Source organism: Loxodonta africana, chromosome Y (genome assembly GCF_030014295.1).
Source record: "Loxodonta africana isolate mLoxAfr1 chromosome Y, mLoxAfr1.hap2, whole genome shotgun sequence".
NCBI lineage: Eukaryota > Metazoa > Chordata > Mammalia > Proboscidea > Elephantidae > Loxodonta > Loxodonta africana.
This window is the reverse complement of record NC_087370.1, coordinates 13066495-13087992: the sequence shown is the minus strand read 5'-3', so window position 1 is coordinate 13087992 and position 21498 is coordinate 13066495. Positions and strand designations below refer to the sequence as shown.

The 21498-nt window shown below is 35.4% G+C and overlaps 1 protein-coding gene across 2 annotated transcripts in view; it reads left to right on the top strand.

The window, feature by feature from the left end:
- Positions 1-21498, top strand: part of LOC135227249 (lysine-specific demethylase 6A-like) — a 214575-nt gene that overhangs the window by 103994 nt on the left and 89083 nt on the right. The window contains exons 10-17 of one of the 2 annotated variants that reach the window (XM_064278893.1): positions 1526-1652; positions 6393-6491; positions 6613-6832; positions 7361-7495; positions 7933-8088; positions 8882-8977; positions 9905-10006; positions 10627-11025. In XM_064278893.1, the coding sequence (XP_064134963.1) occupies positions 1526-1652; positions 6393-6491; positions 6613-6832; positions 7361-7495; positions 7933-8088; positions 8882-8977; positions 9905-10006; positions 10627-11025 (1334 nt within the window). The remainder of the gene's footprint in view (positions 1-1525; positions 1653-6392; positions 6492-6612; positions 6833-7360; positions 7496-7932; positions 8089-8881; positions 8978-9904; positions 10007-10626; positions 11026-21498) is intronic. The other variant, XM_064278892.1, reaches the window with a different exon arrangement.

The window sequence follows — 21498 nt, the reverse complement described above, 5'->3', positions numbered from 1 at the left end:
TGTTACTAAAGAATGTATTAATAAGGAAAATACATGCACCTTTGATGTTAAAGAATGAATTCATGTAATCTTGGTTTCATCTATGCCTGGGTTTGGGTCATAGTTTGCTAAGACAGCATATTTCAGAGTGTAAAAGTAAACCTTTCATACTTCTAAAAAAGTAAAATACATCCTCAGATATTTATTTGTGCTTCCCTTGGATTGATACTGATTGATGCTTGTTCACAGAATCTTTTTACCTTCTTATCGTTACCACTTAAGCAACTTCTTTTACAACAGTTAAACCAAAACCAAACCAAACCCAACCCATTGCCATCAGATTGATTCTGACTCATAGAGCCCTTATTCTCTTCTTCTTCTGGGCCTGTTCTTGTTAGCAGTAACAGGAGAGAAAGGAGAATAGAAAAGATGGATACACATGTATTGTTAACCTGTGTTTCCTTAACTAAGCCAATGGAATCCTCTTAAAATACTGTCTTTTAGAGCAGAGCTGTTATTATAAATACCACAAAATAAAGTACGTATCAGAAGTCCTTATTTGTTGTATATACTCTTGCCTAAAGACAAAGAATAAAGGTACTGTTATGTGTTAGAGTTGGTTCATAACTGAAATACCAGTTACTATTTAACTTGAATATTTAGCATATGGTACTTTGTGATCAATCTTTTGATGGACTCTATGGCCATGCTTTCAGTTCTAGTTTTAACTGAATGTTTGGGTATCCTCTGTTCCACTCTATGGCTATTTGAACCTACTTCTCATTTAACTTTTCATAGAACCTTGGAAGGTGTTACTTTTTTTAGGTTTTCAAATGATCTTATGTTTAGCACATAAATACAAGTAAGCAGTACCACTAAAATGTAGTCTTTTGCAAGATTTTTTTTTTTTTTTCCTCCTACTAAATTAAATAAATTACCTTTGTCTATGTAAGGTCCTGTTTGTTACTTGGGAATGAACAATTTATTAGTTTGTTTTGGAAATGTTTTCAGTTCACTTGGAATTCAAAGTGAAAAGTAAATTTATTATGTTAGTTGCCATCAAATTGGCTCTGACTGAATCAAGGTGATCTTACGTTCGTACATGTTGCGTAGTCCTATGTGATCTTCACAATTGTCTACCTTTCACATACATTTGGGGCCATTGAAAAGACATTGAATCTTACTCAACACAGTGAGGTGACATTTGTAAATTCATCATCTCTGTGTTCTCCGACACATAACTTAGCATTTCTCAAAATTAAGATTAGAAAAGTTGATCTGTGATACATACTCTAAAAGTGTTTAGCCACTGCCTAAAGTTATTTAAATTTCTCTCTGTTCTTTAAGAGTTATTGGTAGCTTTAACTGTAATTTTTTGTGTGAAATAAACTTTCATATAGTCAGTTATGGCAATTTTGAACTTCGGTGAAGTGTTACCCAAGGTAAATAAATACATTTACCAAAAGGATGTTTTAATATGTTTATATTCTTAAAATCATAAGATTAGTTGAATCATGGGTAAATACTTATAAATTTTTTATTGCAGGTTGGATGCATCATAATGTAGATCATCTAGGAGAAAAAGCAGCCAAAGAAAGCTGTGCTATCCAGTATCTTCAAAAGTCATTGGAGGCAGACCCTAATTCTGGCCAGTCTTGGTATTTCCTTGGAAGGTGAGACTTGCCAGTTACTAGTGTTGTGGTTTTGTTATTCCTGCCTAGATATTCACAATCTAAAGGGATTTATAATCTAAAATATTAGTTTGTACTACATAATCTGGCAGTGACATTTATATTTTAAATACAGTTATAACGGAGATTCTTGGGAAAGGAAAATTGATCGCTCTGAATATGGTTGGTTTCTTATAGCCTAATATGCTCTTACTAATACATTTTTATTTTGCTTACTAGATTTTGTTTTCACATTTAGTTCATTTCTGTTGACTTACTGCTTACCTTTTAAGGGTCTTAAAGGCTGTAAAGCATCTAATCAAAAATTAATCACTGGCATTATTTTTCATTTATGTATTTAAATGCTTTTCTCTGACTTCTATTATAACTAACAAAATAGAGAATTAATTTGTATTCTGTTTGCTGACTATTTGTAACCTATGGAAACTTACTAATTATAATCTTGATTAATGATTTTATACCTTGATTTGGCAATATTTATATTAATCATGGATAGGAAATGACAGTTCTACTTGAAATCTTAGACTGAGAAAATGAATACATTATTGTCTGATTTGTTGGAAAAGAAAATTAACTTGTAGAAAAATTTTTTGCAATCCAAAAATTTTTCTCCATCCTCTTACTTTGAATACTGAATATCTGAATTATACTGAGGGATATATATAAAATATATGTATTTGATAAAAAATGTGCTTGTATCATCTTCAGATTATATATGGGTTCTTGGTCAACTTTGTTTTTAATTAGTTTAGTTCCAAATCGGCTGGAAGCTCTGAGGTTCGGATTAGCAAATGCTGGCTTTACCGCCGGTTATCTATGAAATCATTGATGTTCCACTTAAACTCTACAGTGTAGGAGTTTACCTCTGTATTAGGATTTATGCATGAGCACTCCTACAGTGTCCTTGCACCTCAGTGATTAAGCACTAGACTGTTAACCTGAACGTCGGCAGTTCAGACCCACCAGCCCTCCATCGAAAAGATGCAACAGTCTGCTCCCGTAAAGATTACAACCTAGAAAGCCTATGAAACGGTACTTCTGTGTCTTCTCTGGCTGCTGTGAGTTGGAATGGACTCAGTGGCAACAGATTTGTGTTTTCGTCATTTTGGTATTCTTACGGTAGATCAAATGAATAAGAAGATGTTTTTTGCTTTTGATACATGATAAAGATTTATAGTATATTATAATATTGCACTGTGCATATCTCTTTAATGTAAAGCATTATTGTTATTAGTTCATACCTATCAACAGTCATGATAAAATGAAGTGTGCTTAAACTTCCTATTTTAGTTACTCCATATTTTTTCTAGCTTCTGAGGATAGCAGTATTCTGCAGAGCTGTTTTCTCCAATGAGCTGAATTTAAAGCATTGAGAAGTGCTTTTTTTTAGCCCTTTTGGATAAGTTTTTCCAAATATATAGAAAAGTCCTTAGAATTCTCAAGCAGAGGATATTAACCTGTCTTGATTTAAGAATTACTGCCTTAGACAGCTATTATTTTTAATCTGTTGTTTGTTAAGTTGTTTCTTTGTTTTTATTTCTTTTACTCTCATTCACTGTGTTCTAATATATTGCTTCTAACCTGTGTTATTGCTGGAAGAAATAAGATTTTTGCAAATTATTTTAAGAGGATAATCAGGCATCAATAAGAAGCATTGGTATTTCATGACCCTAATATTTTAGAGGTTTTTAATTAGCTGTATCTATATTCAGGGCTATGCTGAAGGTGAAAGTTGCTTTTCTTAATGCTTTATTGTGTTTTAGGTGAAGGTTTGCAGAGCAAATAGTTTGCAGTTCAACACTTTCTACACAGAATATTTGAAGACATTGGCCACATTCCCATCAATGTGTCCTCATTCTCCCCATTTCTGTTCTGGTTTCCCCGTTACCTTTTGTCCACTTTTCCTACCCCTCCCTATCTTCTTGTCTTGGCTTTTGGGCAGATTTTGCCCTTTGGCCTCATGTAATTAACTTTTCTAAGGAGCTTATTCTTTTAGAATGTTACTGTTTATTTTGTTGACCTGTCTATTGTTTGACTTATAGGTTGCTTTTCAGTTGTATGTGTAAAAGTGAAACTGGGATGTGGTAAAATTGCTTACTCACTTACTGTGTGAATAGTTTCCCAGAATCACAGCACCATATATGGTTAGAGTTGGAAAGGATCAGGAAGCTGTCTAGTTCATTGTCTCATTTTACATATGTGGGAAATGAGTTCATAGGAGAAAGTGTTTTCCCCAAGATCACATAACTTACGATTGTCAGAAAGAGAGTTAGAACTCAGGCGTGACTAGTGCTTGTTTTGCCGTAGAAAAACTAAACAAGTTACTTTTGAAGAAGAATGGCTAGTGATTGGATTGGGACATATGGTCACATTGGCTTCCTATTTTCACTTTGTAGAAGTGGGATGTGAAAATTAGTGATTTTGAGAAGTACTGCCTATTTCTTCCAGCATGTGGCAGATTTGTTTATAAATCTAATATTTGGTCATGTTTTAAAAAACAGGGTTTTTTTTTTGTTTTAACAAATAGTCTCTCTCATGTCTGTCCTTTTTTGGCATTGTCCTTCTTGTTTTTGATTATCTCTTTCTCATACGGGTTGCATGTGCTATCTAAACTGCCTTCTCTGTCTCTATTACTAACATTTCTTGTATCTCCCTAAGCACTAGTTAGTCATTTTTTATTTAAGCTTTTGTCTGTTCTTCTTTTATATGTGCCCTATATTTTTAAAGCCTCTCTTCCACATGAATACATTGCTCATTAAGGTCTTTAATTTTTAAGGTGTCTTAAACTCTGGTAAGTACTATATCTACTCCTTTTTACTGAACATTATCAAAGTCTTCACCTAACATCAAATTCAGCGTTTCTATAGCCACATTTCTTATGCCTTTGTGTGTGTGTGTGTGTGTGTGTGTGTTTTAATAGCTACTTCTGTATTATTTTTTGGCAGTGATATTGCCATTTTTCTAGTTAACGAGGCTTAAAAATGGAACTGTGACTCCTGTCTCTGTATCCTCCTCCTTCCCCTGCTATCTAATACATCACCAAGTCTTTACCATTCATTTGGTTTATTCTTCAATCTTTTTTTTTTCTTACCACATCCATTACTTCTGTCCTAATTCTGACTCAGTGTATGTATTAGCCTCTTTTTTTCTCTGTTCACAATTTATTTTCATGTCATTCTGTTGTACACATTACTGGTAGATTAATGTTTCTATAAACTGCTTATATCATGCCAGTTGTCTTTTTTAGAAAAGCAAACATTAGGTTGCTCACTGGCTAGTGATTTTTTTTTTTTTCTGTTTATAGACTGAGACATTGATGTTTTATATGAATTAATTTTTGCTTATGTGATTCAGTTCATTTAAAATGCCCTCTCTGATTTTCTCTGCCTTATCTCTGGTTCCTAGACATTGGAATATATGAATTAGTAAAATTTCAATAAATGGTGGTAGCAGTCAGTGATTGTATAAGACCTCAAAACATATTGGCTATTTTCAATATAGTATTTTGCTATTAGTTAATAAGTTAAATTACAACAACATTTCCATGGGCAAACAATATATTATTTTGTCGTTTTGTTTAATGGGTTTCTAAAGTCATCGTACTGTAATTACCATCAAAATTATGTATGTATTTTATATTTAAGAAACCAAAACCTGTTGCCGTCAGGTTGATTCTAACTCATAGCAACCTTATAGGGCAGAGTAGAACTGCCCCACAGTTTCCAAGGAATGGTTCATGGATTAGAATTGCTGATCTGTTGGTTAGCAGCTGTAGCTCATAACCACTACGCCACCAGGGTTTCTGATTGGTGGTATAGTGGTGGCTAACCAAAAGGTGGGCAGTTTGAATCCACCAGGTGCTCCTTGGAAACTCTGTGGGGTGGTTCTATTCTGTCCTGTAGGGTCGCTATGAGTCACAATCGACTGCATGGCAATGGGTATTTTACACTTAGTTACATTTAAATCCCTTCCTTTTGTGCTTTCTCTTTTTTTTACATCTTGTGTTTCCAAAAACTCTGCCATGTATAATAATATTGCCACATTGAAACTATCAGTTGGGGCCGTGGTAGTGCAGTGGTTAGGAGCTCAGACGCTAACCACAACTGTAATGTATTAAAGTATCTATTAAAATAGGTATTTTATGTGTGTTTCTACTATTTTAAAAAACCCTTTGGCATTAGCTATATGGCATTTTTCATGAATCAAGAAATTATTATTCTCAGTGTTATTAGTTGGAAATAGAAAATTGAAATGTCTTGTGGAAACCATTATCAACGTTTAGTTTTTCTCTTAATTTTTAACTTTGTATTCTTACTATGTAGGAAACTTGAATTCAGACTTTGTAAGTAGACATTTATGTGTTTAACCTTCAATATTATAGTACTGAAAAAAATTGGGCTGTAATAGTTTCGATAGTTCATTAATTTAATGTGCTTTAGCACCTTTAAGATAGGCAGCTTATTTAAAGGCTTATTTAAAAACAAAACAAAACAAAAAACCAAACCCATTGTCATCAAGTTGATTCCAGCTCATAACAGTGGATTAAAGTCATTGTATGCAGTACGTGTAAATGCACTGATGCAAATACGTGTTAGCTTGTTCTTTTCATCTTTGATACACAGTCCATCCTTTTGCTGAATAAATTTAATGAAAGTATTAATGGAATTTTCTTGATACATACATACATATATATATTTTTTTTTCCCTCCCACTCTCTCTCAGGTGCTATTCAAGTATTGGGAAAGTTCAGGATGCCTTTATATCTTACAGGCAATCTATTGATAAATCAGAAGCAAGTGCAGATACATGGTGTTCAATAGGGTAAGGGTTTGTATAAAAATTATAGTGTTTTAATTAATATATCAAGGACACATATTGTGTGATTCATATAATAACACAGAGCATTCATCTTAAAAAGCTCATTTTATACTTATCTTTTCAGTGTGCTCTATCAGCAACAAAATCAGCCTATGGATGCTTTACAGGCCTATATTTGTGCCGTACAGTTGGATCATGGGCATGCCGCAGCATGGATGGATCTAGGCACTCTCTATGAATCTTGTAACCAGCCTCAGGATGCCATTAAATGCTACTTAAATGCAACCAGAAGCAAAAGTTGTAATAATACATCTGTACTTGCAGCAAGGATTAAGTATTTACAGGTAAAAATTTTAAATAGCATGTTTTAACATGTAAACATTTTTCCATGATGCCCAGAAAGAAGGAGGGTGGCTGGAAGTTTGTCTAGTAGTATTTTGATGTTAATAATTATTTATGTTTCTATATTTTTTATTACTTGATGACATTTTCATTTTAAGTTAGATATGCAGTATTTTAAAATTGTTCTTTTGCATATTTACTTTATTTATTTGCCAAAAGAATGGACTGTATGAATTTAAATAATTTTTTGTTCACTGTCAACACTTTAAGTTGTCATAGCATTTTAGAGAGGAAAAAAAAAAAACAGTTTTTAATTCTTTCTTGCAATTTAGTGAGATGATACCTGTGAGAATAAACCTATATTTTAAACTTGTGGGAATCAGAGAGTCGGAAGTTTTGTTCTGATTCTTATGCTTACCATCTTTCTAAAACCCCAAAATAAACAGCTATAGCGTTGAGTAAGATTTAGTATACTTGCTCTTACTCAAGTAGGTTTGTGTTAAATTTGCTTTTTACATAATTTTTCCTAGGCTCAGTTGTGTAACCTTCCACAAGGTAGTCTACAGAATAAAACTAAATTACTTCCTAGTATTGAGGAGGCATGGAGCCTACCAATCCCCGCAGAGCTTACCTCCAGGCAGGGTGCCATGAACACAGCACAGCAGGTGAGAAGTTGGGTTATGTTCTGTAGGTGCCCAGCTTTAAGGGTTCTTTTCAATCTGTAGTGGTCAAGCTTATGTTACCAAGTGCAGGGTTGACTTTTATTAATAAGAATCCTTTTGATCTAATTACAAAGGGATTTTAGATCAAAATAAAACTCATTATATGGGAGAAAACTTCGGGTAACAGTTTAAAACCTTTGTATGTTCTCATCATTTCGAAAGCAATTTCTTATATAAAAATTCTGCCGTGGTTTATTTTAAACAAAAAAGTTTTTGAAAGAAGGTACACATTCCTCCATTGAAAATTTATTTGATTTTCAATAATTGTAATCAGTGATGCCCACATAGCCTTAGAAGTATTGAGCTTAAGTTTTATAATTTGAAGTAATGAATTAAAAATATATAGAACCACATTTTTGTCCTACTTCTGTGATTCTTAGGCTTGTAAACCTCATCATGCGAATACCGAACCTGAATTAGGCCTCAGTCAAACACCAGTTTCACAGCAATCTTTGCCACTACACATGATTACTGCTAGCCAAGTAGATGGCCTATCCAGTCCTGCCAAGAGGAAAAGAACATCTAGTCCAACAAAGGTATATATATACATTTTAGAGAAATAGAAAATCACAATAAAAAATGAAGCTCTTAACTCTCCTAAAATTGTGCATTTTCTGTGACATGACCTGTGATTTAAACTTGTGCACATCAGGAAGTGAAGTTTTCCAGTTAATCTTCTTTTATATGCAATGTTTCCTATCCCAGAATCATATTAATTATAGAAGATAGGGATAAGTTTATGTTCATCAAAATCATTTTATTCATTTCCCTGCTTTTATAAACAACATAATTGTCGCTATTGCTTTGTGCTGTCATTGAAAGAAGTTGAATGTTGGATATGATGCACAGTGTGGTTAGCTATTTGGTCAACAATTTAGGTTTTGGCCTTTTTGGGGGGTAGTTTAAAGGAAACGTGCATTATAAATGTATAATTTTCTAAATTGTATTTTTTTTTTTTTTTTTAGTGATTTGAAAGCATAAGTCTGTTTCACACGTAGGAGCCCTGGTGGTGCAGTGGTTAGAGTATTTGACTGCTCACCGAAAGGTTGGCAGTTCAAGCCTACCAGCTGCTCTGCAGGAGAGAGACGTGGCAGTCTGCTTCTGAAAAGATTTACAGCCTTGGAAACACTATGGGGCAGTTCTACTCTGCCCTGTAGGGACACTGTGAGTCAGGCTCAACTTGATGGCAGTGGATGGGTATTTTACACATGCAAGTATTAAAAATATATGTGAACATTCCAGTTCATGATCATTTACATCCCATTGGTCATTATTGTTAGTCTTTATGGATTTAACCAAATACTTTTAATTTTTTTAAATTTTCTTTAGAATAGTTCTGATAACTGGAATAGTGGCCATAATGTTCCACATCCTTCAGTACAGCAACAAGGTTATTCATGGTGTTTTACACCACAGAAATTGCAGGTATGAAGTATTCTTTGACTTTTTTTTAAAGCAGAAGGGTAGTAAGCTTTAAGTTGTTTTAGGTATTCCTAAAATTAACTGTCAGTAAACTAAGCTAGTATGTACATAAATAAAAATGAATGAGCATTTACCAGAGTAACACAGATCATAATTCATTTTAATTTACTTTTTTTTTTTTTAAAGAAGTAATACACTCATTTGTTTCAAAATGTAGTGAGTATTAAGAGAGTAGTACACAGTATAAAATATCATTCCACTGCCTTTCTGTAGCCAGGTATTTTCTCCTTCTCAAAGACAGTGTTAATACTTTTCTTGTGTTTCTTTCCAAAGATGCATGTTATGCATATGTAAACAAATATGTCTCTCTTTATTGTATATTCATATTTATCTTTTTATACAAATGCTGTAGTTTGAAAGCTATATATATATTGGTCAAGGCCTTGTTTTTTTTTCTTAAGTGTGTATTTTGGAGACATTTCCACTTCTTTGTAGTACTTCCTTGTTCATGTACAGCTACACAGTATCTCATTATGTATATGGCGTGCCTGTTATTTAATCAGACCTTTATTTGTGGTCATTTAAGTTGCGTCCAGTATTTCTTTTTATTACAAACAGTGCTGCTTTAAGCTGTTTTGTGATAATGTATTTTAATATTATGTACCTTTCTACTTGAAGACTGAAATTTTATTCCATACAATATATTTAATTTAGGTTATACAAAGTGAAATTGTCCAGAAGCATGTTTAATTTTTACCTGTTTTTCTTTAATTTCTGAAAGGACTTCATTTGGGATTGATTGCTATCGGTCAGGACTCAATATCTTTGAACACAGAGGTTGTGAGTTTATAATCTTTTCAGTGAGGAGCTGATTTATAGTGTCTAATTGATTGTGTTTAATTTTGATTGTATTCTTTTTCTTTCTCCCAGCACTTGGAACAGCTACGTGCAAATAGAGATAATTTAAATTCAGCACAGAAGCTGATGCTGCAACAGTTGGAAACTCAGTTTGTCATAATGCAGCAACACCAAGTATGTATGGCCTTTTTATTTTTTAAAAATGTATTACTATATTGAATATTTTTTCTTGACTCTAATATTATTTTAGAATATGTTAATGCTCACTTCTCTTTTCTGCTTTTATTTATTAGAATTTATTTTGTGTGTCATATGCTGATAATGGAAAGATTTTTTTTTTAAAGGATAAATAGCCAAAAAATAATGAAGATCAAAGCACTTGATGTATTACTATATATTTTTGTAATATATTATGTGTTTTAAGAGCTTATCTTATTATTTAATAGTTAAGAGTATCCTAAACTGAGATGGGAATGTTTTAAGAATTATATGGTTTGAAGGATTCAGCATAATCACAATAGAATGGAAATTTGAAATCCCCCATTTTATGATGGTCAAAAGACCTATAAATTCCTGATTATTATATATAGATTTTAACTACTTTCTTTTGCCATTGTATCATTACTAAGGAGACTTTTGCTTTACCTAGCGATTGTATCTAAAATAAACATAGTTTCTTATTTTTTTAAATATGTTTTTTAATCTAAGGAGATGACATATTGTAATACAGTTAGAATTGGATCAATGACACATTTTCAAAGTCACAGAAGGAGACTTTCTTTTTGTTTTTGAAGATGAAACAAACAGGAGTTGCTCAGGTACAGTCTACTGGAATTTCTAACGGACCAATAGCTGACTCATCACTGCCTACAAATTCTATCTCTGACCAGCTACCACATGCTGCTCTTCATAGAGTACCTAGTGTCGTCTCTCAGCCTGGAACTCGCCCTGCCTGTCTTGGGCAGCCTTTGTCCAGTGGACCTTTTTCTGCAGGCTGTGTTCCATGTGGCACATCAAAAACCTTAGGGAGTACAGATACTATTTTGATAGATAATGATTATGTAACAAGAGGAGGAAGTAATGGAAATGTGCCTTACCTGCAGCAAAACACGTTTACTCTACCTCATAACCACACAAACCTGACCAGCAGCACAGAGGAGCCTTGGAGAAAACAGCTGTCTAACTCCACTCAGGTAAAGGAATGACTAGCTGCTTCTTGGCAAATCATATAATAGCGTATTACATCTTTCTATGGCTTTGTGTACATTTTGAAAAGAAGAAGGAAGAACAGTTTTATTTTTATTTATTTTTAGAAACTATTTTTTAAACAATAATTGTATATAAGAATTTTAAATGTTATAAGACATTTAAATGTTTTAAATATTTAAATGTAACTCAGTTTATTTACATGAGTACATTTACTGTCCATTATAAAATTAACACAAATATTAGATAAAATGGAAATTAAAAGGAAAGGAAGAAAAAAAACAATCATAGCCTTAGAATTCTTCAAAATTCTTTTGCTAATTTACTAAAGCATCATCAATTCATTTTTAAAAATATCTGCAAATATTGCTTGCCTAAGATCAGAGCTGGAAACCCTGGTAGCATTGTGGTCAAGCGCTGCACTGCTAACCGAAAGGTCGGCAGTTCTCATTTACTAGGCGCTCCTTGAAAACTCTTTGGGGCAGTTGTGCTCCTGTCCTGTAGAGTTGCTGTGAGTCGGAATTGACTTCATAGCAGTGGATTTGGGTTTTTTTTTTCCCCCTGATTCATGATTGGAACTATGCAAAGTGTGAAGTATTCATTTTTGTGGGAAAAGGAGACTAGTAAAACTTCAACACCATGAATTACAATGAAATGTGACAGAAATTGTGATGGGAAGATGCCGAGTTTTAGATTTTATATTTAGGTCTTTGATCTATTTTGAGTTCGGTTTTGTGCGTGGTATGAGATACGGGTTTTGTTCGATTTTTTTGCAGATGGATATCCAGTTATGCCAGCACCATGTGTTAAAAAGACTGTCTTTTTCACATTTAAATGACACTGGGTCTCTGTCAAATATCAGCTGCTCCTGTGTGGGTGGATTTATGTCTGGATTCTCAATTTGTTCTATTGGTCTGTGTATCTGTTGTTATACCAGTACCAGCCTGTTTTGACTACTGTGGCTGTATAATAGATTCTAAAATATGGTAGAGTGAGGCCTCCCACTTTGTTCTTCTTTTTCAGTAATGCTTTACTTATCCGGGGCCTCTTTCGCTTCCATATGAAGTTAGTGATTTGTTTCTCCGTCTCATTAAAATATGTCGTTGGAATTTGAATCAGAATTGCATTGTTATCTATAGATGGATTTGGGTAGAATAGACATTTTTACAGTGTTAAGTCTTCCTATCCATGAGCAAGGTATGTTCTTCCACTTACATAGGTCTCTCGGTTTCTTGCAGTAGTGTCTTATAGTTTTCTTTGTATAGGCCTTTTATATCTCTGGTAAGATTTATTCCTAGGTATTTTATCTTTTGGGGAGCTACTGTAAATGGCATTAATTTGGTGATTTTCTCTTCGATATTCTTTTTGTTGGTGTAGAGGAATCCAATGATTTTTTGTATGTTTATCTTGTATCCTGATAATCTGCTGAACTCTTCTATTAGTTTCAGTAGTTGAGGATGCTTTAGGGTTTTCTGTGTAAGATCATGTCATCTGCAAATAGAGATACTTCCTCCTTGCCAATCCGGATGCCCTTTATTTCTTTATCTAGCTTAATTGCCCTGGCTAGGACTTCCAGCACAATGTTGAATAAGAGTGGCGATAAAGGGCATCCTTGTCTGGTTCCCGATCTCAAGGGAAATGCTTTCAGGCTCTGTCCATTTAGGATGATGCTGGCTGTTGGCTTTTTATGAATGCCCTTTATTATGTTGAGGAATTTTCCTTCTATTCCTATTTTACTGAGAGTTTTTATCATGAACGGGTGTTCAATTTTGTTAAATGCCTTTTCTGCATCAATTGATAAAATCATGTGGTTCATGTCTTTTGTTTTATTTATGTGATGGATTACAGAAGTTCTTTTTCTGATGTTGAACCACCCGTGCATGCTTAGTACGAATCCCACTTGGTCATGGTGAATTATTTTTTGGATATGTTGTTGAATTCTGTTGGCTAGAGTTTTGTTGAGTATTTTTGCATCTGTGTTCATGAGGGATATAGGTCTATAATTTTCTTTTTTTGTGGAGTCTTTACCTGGTTTTGGTATCAGGGATATGGTGGCTTCATAGAATGAGTTAGGTACTATTCCGTCCTTTTCTATGCTCTGAAATACCTTTAGTAGTAGTGGAGTTACCTCTTCTCTGAAAGTTTGGCAGAACTCTGTGGTGAAGTCGTCAGGGTCAGGGCTGTTTTTGTTGGGAGCTTTTTGATTATCTTTTCAATCTCTTCTTTTTTATGGGTCTATTTGTATTAGTTTAGATAGGTAGTGTGTTTCTAGGAATTCATTTCTTCTAGGTTTTCAAATTTGTTAGAGCACAATTTTTTGTAGTAATCTGATTTGATTCTTTCTTTTAATTTCATTTGGGGCTGTTGTAGTATCATCCATCTCATTTCCTTTTTTTTTTTTTTTTTAATTTTATTGTGCTTTAAGTGAACGTTTAGAAATCAAGCCAGTCTCTCACACAGAAACTTACGTACATCTAGCTACATACTCCCAATTGCTCCTAATGCGGCAGCCCGCTCCCTCCCTCCACTGTCTCATTTCATGCCCATTTTACCAGCTTCTAATTCCGTCTACCCTCTGATCTCTCCTTCAGGGAGGAGATGCCAACATATCTTCAAGTGTCATCTTGATCCAAGAAGCTCACTCCTCACCAGCATCCCTCTCCAACCCATTACCCAGTCCAATCCCTGTGTGAAGAGTTGGCTTTGGGAATGGTTCCTCTCCTGGGCCAACAGAATGTCTGGGGGCCATGACCACTGGGATCCTTCTAGTCTCAGTCAGACCATTAAGTCTGATTTCTTTAACCAGAATTAGGGGTCTGCATCCTGCTGCTCTCCTGCTCCTTCAGGGGTTCTCTGTTATGTTCCCTGTCAGGGCAGTCATCAGTAGTAGCCAGGCACCATCTAGCTCTTCTAGTCTCAGGCTGATGTAGTCTCTGGCTTATGTGGCCCTTTCTGTCTCTTGAACTCGTAATTACCTTGTGTCCTTGGTATTCTTCATTCTCCTTTGGACCATGTGGGTTGAGACCAGCTGGTACATCTTAAATGGCCACTTGCAAGAATTTAAGACCCCAGATGGCTCTCTCCAAAGTGGGATGCACAATGTTTTCTTAATAGATCTTATTATGCCAATTGACTTAGATGTCCCCTGAAACCATGGTCCCCAGACCCCTGCACCTGCTATGCTGCCCTTCGAAGCTTTTGGTTTATTATGGAAACTTCTTTTGGTTTAGTCTCATTGTGCTGACTTTGCCTGCGTTGTGTGTTGTCTTTTGTGTCACCTAAAGCAGTCCGTATCTACTGTCTAATTTGTGAATCCCCTTTTCCCACCCTCCCTCCCCCCACCTTAAAACCATCAAAGAATATTTTCTTCGCTGTTTAAACTATTAAGTTCTTATAATAGTGGTCTTATAAATATTTGTCCTTTTGCAGCTGACTAATTTCATTCAGCATAATGCCTTCCAGATTCCTCCATGTTAGGAAATGTTTCGCAGATTCCTCACTGTCCTTTATCAATGTGTGGTATTCCACTGTGTGAATATACCATAATTTATTTATCTATTCATCCGTTGATGGGCACCTTGGTTGCTTCCATCTTTTTGCTATGGTAAACAGTGCTGTGATGAACATGGCTGTTCATATATCTGTTTGTGTAAATGCTCTTATATCTCTAGGATATACTCCAAGGAGTGGGATTGCTGGATCGTATGGAAGTTCTATTTCTAGCTTTTTAAGGAAGCACCAAATTGATTTCCAAAGTGGTTATACCATTTTACATTCCCACCAGCAGTTTATAAGTATTCCAGTCTCTCCACAGCCTCCCCCAAATTTATCGTTTTGTGCCTTTTGGATTAATGCTAGCCTCGTTAGAGTGAGATGAAATCTCATTGCAGTTTTGATTTGCATTTCTCTAATGGCTAATGACCATGAGCATTTCCTCATATATCTGTTAGCTACCTTAATGTCTTCTTCAGTGAAGTGTCTGTTCGTATCTTTTGCCCATTTTTAAATCGATTTATTTGTCTTTTTGTAGTTGAGTTTTTACTGTATGATGTAGATTTTAAAGGTCAGGTGCTGATCTGAAATGTCATAGCTAAAAACTTTCTCTCTAAACTGTAGGTAATCTTTTCACTCTTTTGGTGAAGTCTTTGGATGAGTATAGGTGTTTGATTTCTAGGAGCTCCCAGTTATCTACTTTTTCTTCTGCATTGTTAGTAATGTTTGATATACTGTTTATGCCATGAATTAGGGCTCCTAATGTTGTCCCTATTTTGTCGTCCATGATCTTTATCATTTTAGATTTTTTATTTAGGTCTTTGATCAATTTTGAGCTCGTTTTTGTGCATGGAGTAAGGTATTGGTCTTGTTTCATTTTTTTCCAGGTGGATATCCAGTTATGCCAGCACCATTTGTTAAAAAGACTGTCTTTTCCCCATTTAACTGTTCTGGGGCCTTTGTCAAATATCAGCCATTCTTATGTGGATGCATTTATGTCTGGATTCTCAATTCTGTTCCTTTGGTCCATGTATCTGTTGTTCGGCCAGTACCAGGCTGTTTTTCTACTGTGGCAATATAATAAGTTCTAAAATCAGGTAGAGTAAAGCCTCTCACTTTGTTTTTCTTTTTCAGTAGGACTTTACTTATCCGGGCCTCTTTTCCTTCCACGTGAAGTTGGTGATTTGTTTGTCCATCTCATTAAGGAATGTTGCTGCAATTTAGATTGGAAATGTATTAAATATATAGATGGCTTTTGGTAGAACAGACGTTTTTATAATGATAAGTCTTCCTTTCCATGAGCAAGGTATGTTCTCCCACTTACGTAAGTCTCTTTTGGTTTCTTGTAGAAGTGTATTGTCATTTTCTTTGTATAAGTCTTTTACATCTCTGGTAAGATTTATTCGTAAGTATTTTATCTTCTTGAGGGCTACTGTAAATTATATTGATTTGGTGATTTCCTATTGGATGTTCTTTTTGTCGGTGTAGAGGAATCCAACTGATTTTTGTATGTTTATCTTGTATCCTGAAACTCTGCTGAACTATTAGTTTCAGTAGTTTTCTGGAGGATTCCTTAGGGTTTTCTGTGTATAAGATTATGTCATCTGCAAATAGATATACTTTTACTTCTGCCTTGCCAATCTGGATGCCCTTTATTTCTTTATTTAGCCTAATTGCTCTGGCTAGGACCTCCAACACCATGTTGAATAAGAGTGGCGATAAAGGGCATCCTTGTCTAGTTCCTGATCTCAATGGGAATGCTTTCAGACTCTCTCCATTTAGGTTGAGGTCAGCTGTTGGTTTTGTATAAATGCCCTTTATTATGTTGAGGAATTTTCCTTCTACTCCTATTTTGCTGAGAGTTTTTATCATGAATGGGCCTTGAACTTTTTCAAATGCCTTTTCTGCGTCAATTGATAAAATCTTGTGATTCTTTTGTTTTATTTATATGATGGATTACATTAATTGTTTTTCTAATGTTGAACCATCCCTGCATACTTAGTACGAATCCCACTTGGTCATGGTGAATTATTTTTTGGATATGTTGTTGAGTTCTGTTGGCTAGAATTTTGTTGAGTATTTTTGCACCTAAGTTCATGAGGGATATAGGTCTGTAATTTTCTTTTTTTATGGTGTCTGTACCTGGTTTTGGTATCAGGGATATGGTGGCTTCATAGAATGAGTTTGGTAGTATTCCATACTTTTTGTGCTCTGAAATACCTTTAGTTGTAGTGGTGTTATCTCTTCTCTGAAAGTTTGGTAGAACTCTGCAGGGAAGCCATCCAGGCCAGGGCTATTTTTGTTGAGAGTTTCTTGATTATCTTTTCAAACTCTTCTTTTGCTGTGGGTCTGTTTAGTTGTTCTACCTCTGTTTGTGTTAGGTAGGTAGTGTGTTTCTAGGAATTCATCTGTTTCTTTTATGTTTTCAAATTTGTTAGGGTGCAATTTTTCATAGTAATCCGATATGATTCTTTTATTTTAGTTGGGTCTGTTGTAATGTGCCCCATCTCATTTCTTATTTAGGTTATTTGCTTCCTCTCCTGTCTTTCTTTTTTCAGTTTGGCTAATGATTTATCAGTTCTTCAAAGAACCAGCTTTTGGCCTTGTTAATTCTTCCAATTGTTTTTCTGTTTTCTATTTCATTACTTCTGCTCTAATTTTAGTATTTGTTTTCTTCTGGTCCCTGAGGGTTTCTTTTGTTGCTCTCCTTCTATTTGTTCAAGTTGTAGGGATAATTCTTTCATTTTGGCCCTTTCCTCTTTTTGGATGTGTGCATTTATTGATATAAATCGACCTCTGAGCAGTGCTTTTGCTGTGTCCCAAAGTTTTAGATAGGAAGTGTTTCCATTCTCATGGGATTCTAATAATTTCTTTATTCCATCCGTAACGTCTTTTTTAATCCAGTCTTTTCTGAGCAGAGTATTGTTCAGTTTCCAAGTGTTCAATTTCTTTTCCTTGGCTTTTCTGTTATTGATTTCCAGTTTTATTGCCTTATGTTCAGAGAAGATGCTTTGTGATACTTCAATGTTTTGGATTCTGCGAAAGCTTGCCGTATAACCTAATATGTGGTCTATTCTGGAGAATGTTCCATGTGCATTAGAAAAGAATATATACTTGGCTGCTCTAAGTGGAGTGTTCTGTGTATGGCTACAAGGTCAAGTTGGTTGGTTGTGTCATTCAGATATTCTGTATCTTTATTGAGCTTTCTGGATGACCTGTCCTTCACCGAAAGTGGTGTGTTGAAGTCTCCTATGATTATTGTGGAGCTGTCTATCTTGCTTCTTCTCAGTTCTGATAGAGTTTATTTTATGTATCTTGTGTTCTGTCATTGGGTGCATAAATATTTAATATGGTTATATCTTCTTGGTATATTGACCCTTTAATCATTACATAGTGTCCTTCCTTATCCTTTATAATGGATTTAACTATATAATGGTCTGTTTTGTCAGAAATTAATATTGCCACTTCAGCTTTTTTTTTTGTTTTTGTTTGCTTGATGTATTTTTTCCCATTCTTTGAGTTTTAGTTTGTGTCTCTACAGCTAATGTGTGTCTCCTGTAGGCAACATGTAGACAAATCATGTTTTTAAATCCGTTCTTCTCCTCTGTGTCTCTTTATTGGTGCATTTAGTCCATTTACATTCAGCGTATTTATGGATAGGTATGAATTTAGTGGTATCATTTAATGTCTTTTCTTGTGTGTTGTTGACAGTTTCTTTTTCACACTTAATTTTATGTGCTGAGTAGATGGTCTTTATATATTGTCCTTTTGTCCTATTTGTTGTTATTTATTTTGTTTGTGTTGAGTCACTGTTTTTTTCTTGTATTTTATTTTGATGAGTAGGATAGTTTCTCTTATTTGTGGTTACCTCATTATTTACCCCTATTTTTCTATATTTAAACCTAACTTTAATTTTTTTGTGTTGCCATATCTTCCTCTCCATATGGAAGACCTATAATTACATTTCTTAGTCCCTGCTTATTATTTTAGTTTTTTGTTCTTTTATATAATAACATCACTGTTACCCTGTTTTGAGCTTTTTGTTTTTGAAATCTTGGTTTGTTTTTTTGATTTCCCTGTCTGGGTTGTCTTCTGATTGCTCTGCCCAACGTTGTAGTCTTTGGCTGATACCTGATATTATTGATTTTCTAACAAAGAACTCCCTTTAGTATTTCTTGTAGTTTTTGTTTGGTTTTTACAAATTCCTTAAACTTCTCTTTATCTGGAAATGTCCTAATTTCACCTTCATATTTAAGAGAGAGTTCTGCTGGATATAAGATTCTTGGCTGGCAATTTTTTTCCTTCAACTTTTTAAATAAGTCATCCCATTGCCTCTTGCCTGCATGGTTTCTGCCTATTAGTCTGAGCTTACTCTTACTGGCTCTCCTTTGTAGGTGACTTTTTGTTTATCCCTAGCTGTTCTTAAAATTCTTTATCTTTGATTTCAGAAAGTTTGATTGTAGTTTGTCTTGGTCACTTTCTTTTAACATCTACCTTATGTGGAATTCAATGAGCATCTTGGATAGATATCTTATCTTTCATGATATCAGGGAAGTTTTCTGCTAACAAATCTTCAACAATTCTCTCTGTATTTTGTTATCTCTCCTTGTTCTGGTACTCCAGTCACTCGCAGGTTATTTCCTTTGATAGAGTCCCACTTGGTTTTTAAGTTTTCTTCATTTTTTAACATTCTTTTATCTGATTTTTCTTCAAATATATTAGTGCCAAGTGATTTATCTTCAAGTTTATAAATTCTGGCTTCTACTTGCTCAATTTTGCTCCTCTGACCTTCTGCTGAGTTGTCTAGTTTTGTAATTTTATTGTTAATCTTCTGAATTTCTGATTGCTGTCTGTCTATAAATTTTTCCCCCTTATTAAATTTTTCATTATATTCCTGAATAACCTTTGTAATTTTCTTCAGTTGTTTTATCTATGTGTTCTTGGCTTGGTCTGGTTATTTCCTCAATTCCTTCTTAATGTTTTGATAGGTTGTGTATTTTAGACATACGTATTCTGCATCTGCTACTTCCAGGAATGCACTTTCATCTAGAAGATCCCTGGATTCTTTGTTTTGAGAGCTTGTTGAGGTGATCATGGTCTGTTTCTTGATGTGACTGGATATTGACTGTTGTTTCCCACCCATCTGTAAGTTACTGTATTAGTTCATGTTTGCTTACTCCTTTGCAGCTTCTTTCTTTGTTTTGTTTCGATATGCCCAAATTGGTTGCTTGAGTGAGCTAGCTTGATTATATTTGCTTTTGGAGCTCTGACATCTGGTCCCGAAATGATTAGAGCTTTTATCGGGTATATCAGCCTAGGAGTCCATTCTCTTTTCTTGTATGAATTAAGCTCAGATGTCCAGTTAGCTGATCATCAAGTATGTGATACAGGCTCTGTCCTACAGTCTCAGGGGGCAGGGTTGATTGGTGTAGGTACCAGTATCTGGGTGCAGCCGGGGGTTACGCTCTGAACAAGGCAGGGGGTTAAGGACCGACCCCCGAGTATCTCTGAGGAAAGCGTGCCCCTCTTTCCTAAAGCATGCAGGTGGCTGGGTTCTGCAGACGGACCATGGGCATCCAGTGTTTTTGGCTGTAAGGCTTGTGAGGTACCAGTTATCCTTGGACCCCTGACATGGGTGGCTGGGTGACGTGAGTGGACCTACCAGTCCTTAGGCCCCTGATATGGGTAGGTAAGGATCGTTTTAATAGGCAAAGCAATGTTGAAGATCAAACACCCACCTCCACTGCACAGCTGAAACAGTTAGAGCCTGCCAAGAACGGCCTGTTCTCCTGAAATAGGTCCATACAGAGGGAAATGTGTTCAACATCCGCAGACCGTTTATGTCTGGACAGGTACGGCTTCTGTCCTGAGATCCCCTGCTTAGTGATGCTGGTAAATTATCTTTTCCCCAAATGCAAATTTTTTCCTTCTCCAATGCTGGGAGGAAGGCTCTAGGCAGGCACTTAACAGTGTTTATCTCAGGTGCAGGGAATTCAGCCACTGAGGCTGGCTTGAGGAGGGGGGAGGGCGTGGTAAAATACACACAGCACTTAGCTTTTGCCAAGAGTGCCGTTTTCCTCTGGTTCCAGAGGTGTGAGTAGGCTGCATGGCTGGCCGCTTCTCCCTGAGAAAACTGTGGGCAAATGCTGGTACCAGCCCGCCACTGCCGCTCAGGCAGTGGTTCCTGGGGGCTCCCCGTGATTCAGGTCTGGTAACTCCTCTCTGCTTCTGGACCATCTCTTCCTCACCCTGACCCCAGTTCATATTCTAAGCTTTCCATTGATGTTCAGGGCTCCTGGCTTGTCATAAATACAGTCATTTCACTTGTTTTTTTAGGTATTTGTTGTAAAGAGGGCTTGCCAGAAGCGTCTGTCTGTTCCGCCATGTTGACCACACCTCCCTTCTGATTTCTTATTCTCATCATTTGCTTCCGTTCCTGTTTGTCTTTTGTCAGTTTGTCCAATGGTTTGTCCACTTTGTTAGTTTTTCAAAGAATCAGCTTTTGGCCTTGTTGATTGTTTCAATTGTTTATCTGTTCTCTATTTCACTTAATTGTGCTCTGATTTTTCTTATCTGCTGTCTTCTGGTGCCTGAGGCTTTCTTTCATTTCTCTATTTGTTCCAGTTGTAGGGAAATTCTTTGATTTTGACCTTTACTTTTTTGTATGTGTGGATTTATTGATATAAGTTGACCTGTGAGAACTCCTTTCACTGTGTCCCAAAGGTTTTGATAGGAACTGTTTTCATTCTCATTGAATTCTCTGAATTTCTTTGTTCCATCCTTAATGTCTTCTATGATTCAGTCTTTTTGAGCAGGGTATTGTTCAGTTTCCACGTGTTTGATTTCTTTTCACTGCTTTTCCTGTTATTGATTTCCACTTTTATGGCCTTATGGTCAGAGAAGATGCTTTGTAATATTTCAGTGTTTTGGATTCTGCTAAGACGTGCTTTATGACCTAGTATGTGGTC